At 38.2% G+C, this 12,619-nt stretch overlaps 1 protein-coding gene across 4 annotated transcripts in view; it reads left to right on the forward strand.

Annotated features, from left to right (window-relative positions):
- Positions 1-12,172, forward strand: part of FRMD3 (FERM domain containing 3) — a 141,529-nt gene extending 129,357 nt beyond the window's left edge. For all 4 annotated transcript variants that reach the window (XM_075137930.1, XM_075137932.1, XM_075137931.1 and 1 more), the window contains exon 14: positions 8,746-12,172. In XM_075137930.1, the coding sequence (XP_074994031.1) occupies positions 8,746-9,341 (596 nt within the window). In that variant the 3' untranslated portion in view covers positions 9,342-12,172. The remainder of the gene's footprint in view (positions 1-8,745) is intronic.
- The last annotated feature ends 447 nt before the right edge of the window (positions 12,173-12,619 follow it).

Here is a 12,619-nt window from a genome sequence, read left to right on the forward strand (position 1 = left end):
CTTGTGTGTGGTTCAGCTGTTATGCTAGCAACTGCTAACTGAGATGGATGCTGTGGAAGTTTGTATTGTACGTTATGAGGCATTTGGAAATGTTTAAAAATAACCTCTCGTTCTGTTCCCTACTGGGATATTTTTGTGGCCATGTTAGAAGCTTGTCATTTGATTCATTGAGAGTGACTTGTGCTAGTCTTTTAAAACTCAGTGGGAACTCAATAAAAGGTCCAAGCTGGTATGGGTAGAGCCTTTACAAGACTTTGAGAAGAGGAATTAATAGTCAAAATGGTGAAATGTCTTGTAAAAATCCAAACCAAGAGAAGCATTCATTTGCGGATGGTTAACCATTGCAACAAGGAAGTGTGCATTCGATTACTGCGGCACGGCTCCAAGATCACAGCCAGAAGGGCTGGTAAATTTACATTTATTTTACTCAAACCTTTTTTTCCCCGCCCTGTAGTTTATTATGCTAATAGTGGTCTCTTGGAAAGGAACTGTACTGTGAATGACAGTGTTACATCGAGCACAGCAGAGAATACGGACAAATTACTGACAGGAGCAGAGTTGCAAATGGGGAACGAATGAAGTGAAACTTAAATGACATTTGTTGTAATATCTTAAGTAAATTGTGGATTTATTTGTTAATTGCTAACAAATGAGTGACTGGAATTGTAATTTTCTTGGACTCGGGAATAAATACCTTGAAACTGTGATAATTTCTGACAAAAGTAAATAGTTCTTAAATCAGCAGGTAGGTTGGTAGCAGATTTTGAACGTCAGCTGAATACAGTAGTGGATACAGTTTAGCATTTTACTGCAACTGAGTGGCTTGGGCTGCCAGACCATAACTTTGTTGTTTTTATTTTTCTAGCTACTGAATAATTTAATATACTGGGGGAAGGGTGGGTGGGGAAAGGAGCTCTGATTCAGGTCTCTTTTTCACTACACGTAACAGGAGTGCAACCCAAGGAACAAAAAGTACTCAATATTGCTTTGGATAGCAACCAAAATGAAGGGTTTTATTTTCTTGTTTTTATACCAGATCTCTTTGCCAAAGATAGATTGGCCCCTCTATCACTCTATATGTCTCTGTTTCCTTAATGAAGTAAGACATTTTGAAATTTGTTTCTCCATGCTTTCTGTGGGACTGTTTACTTTTGATGTTTTGGCATATATAGGTCAACAGATTTCAGTTTCCATGCACCTGTATAAAACTATGCCTTTGTATTGAATCTTCATGTCAGAAATGAGTATTTACAGAAGAAGTAACTGAGAATGTTCTGGGAAAACCCAGAATATTCTCACACTTTTGGCATCTGAAAATCAGAAAGCAGTAAGCGCAGCAGATAGGGGAGAACCTGCTTCTTGCAGTGATTTGTCTCTGAGTAGCAACAGCTCCTGGCTGCCTTTGCTTCATGAATTCATCACTCAGGGGAAACTATAGTGTCTATGAGAATGCACCTAACTCCCTTGATTCAAAAATTAGTAGCAAAATTGAAAAAGCATTAGTATTTACATGTATTTTGAGTTCTTACACCTCAGAAGTTAAATGCTGGCTCCAAATAGATACAAGCCATTGGTTTAATATGACACCAGTCTAGTAACAGATTTGTGCATTGGGGCTACATTGGATCTTAAAAACCTTGATTTTGCAGTACTGTTTATAGGATGTTACTCATTTTGGTGTACACATGCATAAAACCTGTATATCAGCATATGAAACCTAAGGACTGGAGTTAGTTTGTGCAAAACTCATGTCAGGGGGCGTAACTCCTTGGGAGAACCCTGTTGCTGAGTGGGGATGCTGAAATGTCCCACTTGTCCTTTTCTCGGGTGCTAAGCTTTCACATCAGTGCCCAGCTCTTTTCAGCCTTGCTGTCTTGGCTTGGTGCTAGGCACTGAGTCGCTGCAGTCCCTTCACCAGCTCCTCCCCTTTCTCTGAGCTGCTGACAAATGTATCTTGCCTTCTCATTCCTGCTCCCATGATACACAGTTCTCTCTCGCTGCTACTCCCCTCAGCCTTTTCAGTGCTTAATCCTGGTTTTGGAAGGGGGTCAACAATGCTGGGGTGGGCTCCTTCCAGGCCAGAGGGAGGTTAGAGGCACTCCAGAACGCCCGCTGTGCTGCATGTTCTGTTTTGCTTCTATCTCTGCGCTTTGGGTGCCCTTTGCGGGGTGTGAAAAGCAGAGCAGCGGTCTCCGGTGGCTGCACTATTTGTGACATTAGTTGAACACCGTGACACACCACACAGTTGGGAGGCCAGTTGTAACGCCACAGAGTCAAAGTGCTTGCAGCTCATGTGAGTTGGCAACTGCGACAGGGCTTTACTCCCTTCTAGAGGTTCCTGAAACACTGAAACGAACGGGAACGGCCAGCAGGAAAGCCAGGTCACTGCCTAAAAAGGAGTTACTATAAACTGTCATTGATTTACTCTCCTTGCGAAGCTACAGCAGGTGTCTTCTATGGCTACAGGATGTGGGTAAGGTAGGGTATCTATGGCCTCCTACTTCTGAGGGCTGGACATCTGGCCGTGATGCAGATCCTGCTTTGATACAGATCCTGTGGGGGGGAATATTTGAGTTTAGTGCAATTCTGGATTCTGTTTCCTACATTTTCTTTGTGACATCCGTGCACTTCGCTCATGTGGGAAAGTCACCTTCTCCTTCCCTCGAAAAGGTGATTCTGTTCATAGTACAAATAAATTTTGTCCACATTGAAAATAAGCAAAGGAATACATAGTATTTCTAGAGGAAGTAATAAAAGGGATAGGAAGGAACTGTCCTAACAGCAGCCTGGCTGGCCTTCCTTGTTTACATGTCTGTATGAAGTATTCCCAGCACTGCTCTTTCTGGACCATATCTAATTTTTCCGTTCTCTGTTTAAAAGAAGGAAATCTTCACACTTGTTCCTTTCTCCATTATACAAAGCCTTTACAGATGTGTAATTCTGTTTGCATGTCTGGTAAGTAAAGCTGTGTGCAGTATATCTGGCCACCAGACAATATGTGAACTGAATTTTTTAATAAGCAGAAGATGCATTTTTCTGGGGTGCTGTATTTCCAGCAACTGCAGCTTCTTAAGAATGGTGGAGCTGGGGCTGCCCTTCATCCTGCTAATCCTCAGCTGCTGCTTTTGGCCCCTTTAGAAACACTAGCAGCTGACAACATTTATATCAGACCTCTTGCACGTTCATGTTCGCAGCAGATGACCACTGTAAACTCATGTTTTGTTCAGCTGTTCATGTTCCTATCTGCTGCAGCAAGTTAGAGGTTTGGAGCAATCCCAGTGTTTGGTGGAGGGGAAGTACTGAGTTTTGGCTAATGACATCTGGCTCTGTAAAATTTGTCCTGTTGCCAGAAAAGTGTAGCAAATTTTTGCTATGGATATATAATATAAGAAATAAAATCGAGCTTTTTTAGTTGCTATTCCAGTAATATGTATTAAAAGATTCTCATCCATGGAATGTAAATTGCCGGTAAAAATATAAAATGAAGACTGGAAGGAAGAAGTCTTCTCAAATGTAATTTAATACTCAAGTCATAGTCCTATAAATCTAAAAACAATATAAATTTTAACTAAAAAACCAGTAGACTTTTCAAAGTTTAGCCTAAAAAATCATGCAAAATTATAGCCTTATAAGGGTAGCAGCAAAATAATTGTTATGTATGAATAAGAGCAAAGGATTTGCAGCAATATTGTAGAGTAATTAAAGGATATTGGCTTTGGGCTTGCTTTAGCTTTTATATTCTCTTTTTCCATTGGAAGACTCTGAGGACTTTTTTCCTTTTAACCTGGTTTTATTACTTCAGATAACTGACTTTCTCAAAGGCTATCCAAAAAGTAAATAATGTGAAGAACTTGTTCTTTTTTAAAATTTGTGTCACTGCAATATTTATTGTAGCGTAGAATGATTTTGAATTTCGGTGCTTTAATGTGATATTCTTATGCCTGCACAAGCATTGTAAATGATATGTGTCATAATGACACTACACTTGTGTCTTTTGACACCATCAAAATCTGAGTGGCCCAACATACTTATCTGTATATTGCAACATGACTGGAACTTTGCTGTGGGCTTACATTGACCATGGTTAATAGCCAAGTGTTTCCTCAGTCCTTGAGAAATGTTGTGCTGTTATAGGGAATATGAAGGAATGAAAAGAACAGCTTGATATATTTGATTTTTTAAATATCAAATGACCTTGCACCGGCAGCAGTTAATGCCCATTCCAAATTTTCAATTTTTTATATTAAAATATTACTTATTTACACGTGTATTTGGCTGATATAAATGCAGTTACTTTGATGTAATACGTTTTAACAACATACAAAACAGCTGAAAATTCTTTTTTACTTCTTGAACTTTTTTTTTTTTTGCTTTGATGCTATGGAATAGGATGTAATTTCTTTACTACCATATTAGGAAAAGAGTACAGGTAGGATGGATTGGCAGTAAGTAATTGTTTTAGTTTCTGTGTGATTGTGTTGCTTTTAAGTTACCCGCTCAAACTAAATAGTGGACTGTAAAGTTGATGTATGCTCCGGAACTGTGACCCATTTCAATTTTAATACAACCCCTTCGGAAAACACTCATCTGAAAAGGTTCCTCTGCTGCCTTCTGTCTACAGGTTAATCACAAAGTCAGACATTTGCCAGTTATTGGAGAAAAATACAGTTTTAGTTAAAGTTAATATGATCTTTCTTGTGCATGCTCACTACGTATGTTATGCACGCTGGAATTTACTCTGGGGAAGGAGAGAAGGCTCAAGAATCATAAATTGGGGTGACCTTTCTTTGCAGTAGCTGCAGCTGTCCTCTCCGTGATGAGAAACATGATGAAGATGTATTACTGACCTTACATCTAAGCAGGTATAGAGAAGCCTATGGCCAGGATTCTCAAATTTGGGAGGTTAAAATTAGATCCTTTAATCTATATTGAGGTGCCTAACTAAGTGGCTTAACTAACCTTTTACTCCTATTAAGAGAAAGTGAAAAGCACATTTGAAAATCAAAGTGTAGTACTTGTGTATGTAAAGATACGTGTAGATGCTTAATATTGGGCTCCAGAGTTTAAAAATTTTGGCTTTTATATTTTAAGGTATCATGAGTGCACTCTCAAATGACTCGGAGTATGGTTTGATGATCCAGCATTACCTGCTGTTACGGTAGGCTTAGGAGAAAGATCCCCCCAAATCTGTTCTCACTTCTTGGTGATCGTATACTGTTGTGTCTAGTTTCAATTAGTATGTGTCCTCCTCTTGATGACTGTGGCAAGTATATTTGTTAATGCAAAGACTGGAGTAGACAGTAAGTTCCAGCACAAAACATGTCTCATGCTGAAATGTGATGAATTTCTAAAATGGCTGTGATAGGAGAGGACAGAGTAGTTCAGGCAAGGAATTATTAGCTAGGCAGTCAAATTAAGAACTAATAAGGAGACATCTGCATTTTCTTTATTGCGGACAAGGTTTCATTTCAGCTATGCAGATCTGCTGGCTAGGTGCTGGTGAGAGGAGCACTCCTGCTCTCTCTCCATCCCCTGTAATGTGCTGCGCTCGTGAGAACATCTGACAAGCCAGGTCAGGAAGAAAAACCATCAGAGAACTAACCCAGGAAGAAAAACAGTTATCTTCCTAGGTCAGCTTTACAAGCTGGCTCGCTGAGGGATGAAATAAGAGGAAGCAGAAATGGTCTTTTTGGTTGATTTAGCCAGAATGTGAAAACTCAACCTGGAGGCATGGCCAGCTTATCTCCTAGAGAGCAGGAAAAGAGAACAAATTACAGGAGAAGAGATCTGTCTGGCCCATTCTGAAGACTTAAAAGAGGAAATGAATTTTAATAGTTAATGTGCTCTACTGAAGGGGGGATGCTTCCTGAGGATGGTATTCTGTAATGAAGAGATTTTCAGTAATGAATATAACGTGACATGTAAGAGCATGCACTAAGAAGGGGATCCAGAAAGTTGTCTGGTCAGGTAAGGAGCGAGCTGGCTTGTTCAGGGAGTGTTTTAATGTGAGTAGGTTCAAAGTGCAGGTGTTCTGTCATTTCTTATATCTTTTAGAAATATTTGTAATATGTCTTATATTTTATGTTGCATTTATTGGCATTTCATCCCAACTGGCATTAAGCTCGCTATAATTTTAAAATTACCGGATATTAACAAGCCATTGCCCACCCAATTTTTGGGAAGTCTATAAACTGGGGTAACTTAGCAAGTAACTTACTTACCCTTTTGATTGTCTGGAGAACATGCTTAACAGAGCTGCAGAGGTCACATGGAGGATTTTGTGGTAACTGTCAGGCACTCTGGCATACAGCAAGGTACTATGGCAGATACTTCCATGAGGAAGTATCTTAACAAACTTTAAGATTCCTAGTGCAGCAGCCCCATTTCACAAAGTATTAATCTGCTTGTTTAATTTCATTTACAAAGTTTTGACATGTTAACTTTGTATTGGCAAGTGTATTTCGCGCTCTGGCAGAAATGTGATCATGTGCCTGTGTCTGGCTCAGGGCAGGTCTACTGCTGAGTGACCTGGTAGTACACAAATCTGGTATCAGTTATGAAATGGAGATTTTTGTGGATATGTCCTGTCCTGAGCATGGTAGTCATGGTAGATACAAAAGGAAAAAAAAAAAAAAGAAATTGAAAATAGAGATTGTAAGACCTTGTAATTCAAGAAATGCAAAATTTGTGACAGAAAGTCTAGGGTAAGGTAAGTATTACCGACTTCGCTGAAATGTAGTTATGCATACTGCTAGTTAAATGATCAGTAGCTGATGGCATAAGAATATTCTTTTGCTATCTAGTCAAATAGAGGGAAAGTAGGTTTCAGAAACAAAGTTAGTAATTTCAGTACAGTGAATGGTATCTACCATTCTTAGGACTAATAATGTAAAAAAAAAATCAGGGACATTTTCAAGAAAAAATGTGAAAAGGCTTTTGATTTCAAAGTAAGAGCCTTTGCAGAATTTTGGTCAACTGTAGTTGCGTTACTATTTAAAATTGTAGCTTAGAATTGTGATCCAAAATGCATCCAAACTGTGTATCTTCCTATATTGTAGATGTCTTCATGATCGGGATTTTTGCTTTTCAATTTTTGTCCTTGTTTGTTTCAATTTTAATGATATGTTTACAGAGCAGTGATGCATCTTTTCCTTATAGTGTGGTTCTGATCATGCCTTATTTCCCTTACCACAAAAGGACCATAGTGGGCCTTTTGTTTAGTTCAGGTTTTTTATGTGTTTGCCATCTTTTAACAGAAAACTTTAATAGAGCTTGCTGAGACCTTTTTATTTCACACTGAAAACCATTATATGTCTAGTGTAATTAGCACTGCAGATGTATGCTTTTCTGACTACTTGTTTTTCTGTAGTAATACATTTTCTTTTATATCACATTTTAAAATCTCTGAACCTTAATCTTTATGCACTAAAACTGGAATGAATTTGTGATGATGTCAGTTCGCTATCTTTTACAGACATCTTTCATTGAAATCAAATAATTGGGCTAATCTGAATTATAGATAGTACTTTGACATTTATTTCCTGAGTTACTTGTTGGACAAGTCATGTAACTTTGTATTGGTTTTACCTGCTATATCCTTATCTGTATGTTGCATTTGGATTAGTCATTAGTAAAGAATGGAGAGGTGCTTAACATCACAATGCTTAACATCACAAAACGAGAAGTACTAAGCGTTATAGTATATTACTATTGCACATGATACTGTGTATAGTCTGTTCCTTTTACACATAGATGGCATCTGAAGATGGTAATGAGTGTTGGATGTGGGACAAATTTAAAACTGTTTTCCCATCACTCTGTCCAAGCTCTGTGCCCAACTCTCCTCTGTTCCACGCCTACAACTGCAGTCACTGCAGTGTTGATGTAGCTGCAAAACAGCTAGACTTTCTTGTACACTTACTGCCATTAGTGTTAGACTGGGAAAAGGATAGTAAGTTTTGAGAGGAGAGGGCTTGGGCAGAGAGTGGGGTCATAAGAAACAAGCATACCAGTAAGGCTATGAGAGACTCCTCTGTAAGGTGGAGAGAGAAGTTTAAAGGAGAGGGAGAAAAGAGACTGTGGATATGAAGAGTGGAAAGATGACTGGAAAAAAAAAGAGACATGAGGAGAGGGAGCTTTTTAAAGAGGTGAGGCATTTCCATTCCATTTCAATGATACCTAATCCTCATACTGTGTGTCAACCTTCCTCTCCTTTTATCCTCTTTACTGTTAATATGAATTCATCATGATAAACTATTGTCTCTTTTTAATGTCATGCTCTATTAAAAATTCCCAATCTCAGCCACTATCTTATCACTTTCTCTTCATTCATCTCAAAGAAATAAAGATGGGTTGTTGTTATTATTATTATTATTATCATAATTATTAGACACCAAATAGCACCAATTCACATATGTACTAGGTATTCATTTATATCAGAAATCTGACTGTCAGAAGAAAATAGGCTGTTCTGTTTCTGTTTTGCATTACACCATTGTTAGTGGTAGCTGCATCAGACAAAGTTAAGCAGATCTGGTGTACTGCAGTGTTGTAAAAGATGTTGCCCTCCTCTGGAGCTTTTCAAAAAGCTTTTCCAGTTTTTGCTAATTGTGTGTGGTGTGGTTTCAATATGCAAAATGATTGCAGAATCTTCTTTCCAACCTCTGTTAGATAGTATTGGAAGGCTGAGTTTTGCCACCAGGAAGGCAGAAATTTAGGATCACTATTTTCATCTCCTTTTTTCAGGTATCCAACTGCCAAAGGAAGATGAGATTTCAGTACCTGTGACTTCAAGCTCCCCAGTCAAAGACACTGGGGAGAATGTTGATCTTGCCATTGAACAGGAAGAGAAGATGAAAGAAGAGCCTTTAACCATCTCAGAACTAGTATACAATCCTAGTGCCAGCTTGCTGCCCACCCCTGTTGATGATGAGATTGACATGCTCTTTGATACCTGTCCAAGAGTAGAGAATGAGAAAGATGATACAGATTCATTTGAGGAACTGGAAGCAGATGAAAATGCATTTTTGATTGCAGAGGAGGAAGAACTGAAAGAAGCTCGGAGAGCACTTAGATGGAGCTATGACTTTCTAATGAGCAACATAAAGGTGAATGCCTTTGTGAAGAGTTTCTCCAGACTTCTCCTTGTAGGCCTTGGACTGTTGTTGTTTGTGTTCCCTCTTCTCCTTGTTCTCTTGGAGTCGGACCTTCAAATCTCTTTTCTCCATGAAATCCGTCAGACGCCGGAGTTTCAGCAGTTTCATATTGAATATTACTGCCCCCTTAGGCAGTGGGTGGCTTGCAAAATAAACTTCATTCGTGACAGGCTGGGCAGCTTTTAAATTTTAAATAAATATGATACAACTAAGGGCTGTATTCAAAATTTCAGTTTAGTGCCAGCCTTCCATAATGTCCCTGGGGCCATCAGTCGGTAACTGTCTTCATATCCAGTTCATTACAAACTCTTCAGGTTCTTAAGTTCCCTTTACGTACTTAAATTGCCCCTTTAGTTACAAGCTTATACAGTCACCTTTCAGTAACCAAAAAGAAGCTTTATTTTAATTGCATTTCAGACTTCCTGCTCATCTATTACATCATATAAGACGGGGTCACAATATGTTTCATTGTCCTTAACCTTTCAATCCATGACACTAAATCCAATGAAACTGAAAGAAAAACTTTTTTGAATATACTCCTTAGTGCAGCAATCTCTTCTAACCAATGCCTATACAAGCAACGTTTATGCTGGGTTTTTGTTTTTGGTTTGTTTTTCTGTTTGTTTGGGGTTTTACATTTTTATGTGTTTAAAATATTTTGGTAAATTTTTAGCAAAAGACAACTTCTGATGTTATTTAAATGTACAGGTTGGTAAGAATAATGCACAGGGGCATGTAGGGTGTTTTTAGTGTTTTAGCAATGATTTGTTTTTAAACTACTGGCTGGAGAATGAATGAGTTTAATATAGCTCTATACAGAGGGACTGTGGTTTTGGAAATATATAGGAAGTTCACTCAAGTTCAGTAGGGGCTGCCTGGGGGAGGTGAAAGGACACCAAGTACACAGAAGAATTTCTGAAAGGCACAGTTGTAAAGCTTGGGGAAGTGAGCAGAACTGGAAGTAATGATCCTTCCTCTTACATGTCAGGTTGTCTTACACTTTATCAACCCTGTAGAAAGTTTTGACAAGGTAGTCCAAGTATGTTTTGGAAGAGAGTGAGTCTTCAGTCTAAATATAGATTATTGTACATAACATGGAAGAAGATAATAGTAAGTAGCAAAAAAAAAAAAAAAAAAAGAAAAAAAAAAGCCAAAACCCTAGCTATATCAGTAGGTGAGTGACCTACTTTTGAAAATGACAGAGAAGAAAAATGTATTCCTTTTTACAAGCAAAGCATTAGGCTGTACAGTTGACATAAAAGTATTCTATTGACTCACAATTAAAGGCTTAAACACTTTAAGAGATGCATCTTCATCCCTGATACCCATTATTACTAATCTCTAAGACAACGTATTTTCTGTGCATAGTAATATGCTTCTTTTCACATATAGCAGCATACTTACCCTCTTTCCCTGTCATTACGAGCCCAGTTACATGATCTAATGCTGTTTCGTGTAACATGGATTTGTATATCTAAAGATATTCCAATATAGCTTAGAGAATATACTTAAGTAAAATTTTGTCAATGCTGAGAACATTTTAAGGCCCTCAAATGTACCACAGAGGTTGTATTTAAAAGGAGAAGGTTTTTATTCTTTCCCCCCCACCGATCTTAGTGCGGATGTATTTCATATTTAAACTAGGGAACTCTGATTTTGGCCTCAGAGTCTTTCTGCTGCTTAGAGATTTTTGAATTGGAGATGTATTTAAGGCTGTTTTATTAGATGTGCATTTAACACATTGTAACCACATCTCTAATTCCCCTAAATTCCTTTAGTTTCAATATCAAAGAATCGGTTTTGCTTGGTTTTCTCATGTAAGCCTTTGCAAATGTCTGGTTTGAAAATGCCAGTTTCCTTAGAGGATTTCTCCTTCCCTTCTAATCTTCTCCAGTTTTTAAAGGACAAAACAGTTGCAAGGCTTAGGAGTTCCTTTTCTCAGTTGAAAACTTTTGGGTTGCTATTAATTTCCCAACCAACAAAGGCTAAATTAAACAACAGCCGTTTTTCTCTTGTCTTTGTTTGTCCTTGCCAATCTGTTCCCCAGAAGAATTATTATTGATTCGTTACTTGATGTGTATTTCTTCTTGTGCTACTTGCAGCTAAATGATCCTTTCCCATGAGGTAATAATCCTTCAGCCTAATAGAGAGTGAACTAAAGTAGACATTTGGCCTTAACAGGAAATTACTCACTTGCATTGTTTCTAAATAAAGGTGTTGGAAAAGGTGTTTCGAGTGGTGAAGGCTGTGAGAGCTGGCATCCTGCTGGACTATGGAGACATGGTTCCATACAGGCTCCTGTATGTCTGATAATTATTTTAAAAAAAAAAAAAAAGTTAGATCCTATGCTCAAAAATACAGTCTTGTCCCTGTGAATTACAGCACTCCAGAGGTAGGAGTATTGTCATGCTTGATTTAACTCTATCAGAAAATAGCTGAGTTGCATGAGAACATAATCTCAGAAAATGTGCAGTGCAGTGAGGTTTTATGTAGGGTTAAATGCAAGCGTGTGTGTGCACATGTGCCTGCCTTTACTAACCATGTGCATACATTCAGGCCTGGCCTTTTAAAATTCTTCCCTTCCTTCCTGATACTCTCTGGTCTATCAAAGTAATTTAACTGAAAGTCATGACAGTCCTATAACTTAAAGGCCAGGACCATGTAATGGTTGGGCATACTCAGAGAGAGTAGCAGTCTAGTATTTTATTGGTGAGGATGACGGACTTGGATTATGGAGCATCTATAGGTACAGTATTGTGTATTTCTGTCTGTGCTTGGATTATATTGTAAAATGTTACGTACTTGAAATCTATTTTGTGGTTTGTCTAACATTTATAAATACAACTCTGGGAAGAATTAAAAATGGTTTTATTTCATGGAGACTAAGGGGAAAATATACCTGTAACTCGAGCCTTATCTTTGTACAGTGAATTTCACATTTCTATATGTCAACATCCTGATTGTTTTGTATGTTGATATGATGGCAGGAATCCCTAATAAAAATACACTGGAGAAAAGCTTTCTGCAGTTATGACAGTTCTTATGGTGAAAGATATTTCGTAAATAATAGTTTTTGTTGAAAATTAGTTGGTACATGGTACAGTACAGATTTCTTAGGACTCTTACAGGGTTTTTTTACATACTTTTTTTAATTCATCAGTTGGAGAGACACTAAGAAAGTGCTTTAAAATAAGACATTATTAACATGCTTCAGGTGCACTAACCAAGGGCTGAATGGTTTGCCCAGTTACCACGTCAGAGTTAGCCACAGTCTTGAATTTGCCCCGAAATAAAATTACTAGACACAGAATAGAAATTGAGAAGTCTGGTTTTAAAGTCAGGCCCTGGCTGTAGTCACATGGCTGCAACCGTTTGGTAGGCAGATCTGGCTAGAGTGTCATGCAAGCAAAGCTGTGCAGCTTTTGGATGGAGCTTGCTTACATTAAGTTGTTTTGGAGCTCAGA

Source organism: Calonectris borealis, chromosome Z, assembly GCF_964195595.1.
Source record: "Calonectris borealis chromosome Z, bCalBor7.hap1.2, whole genome shotgun sequence".
Taxonomy (NCBI): Eukaryota; Metazoa; Chordata; class Aves; order Procellariiformes; family Procellariidae; genus Calonectris; species Calonectris borealis.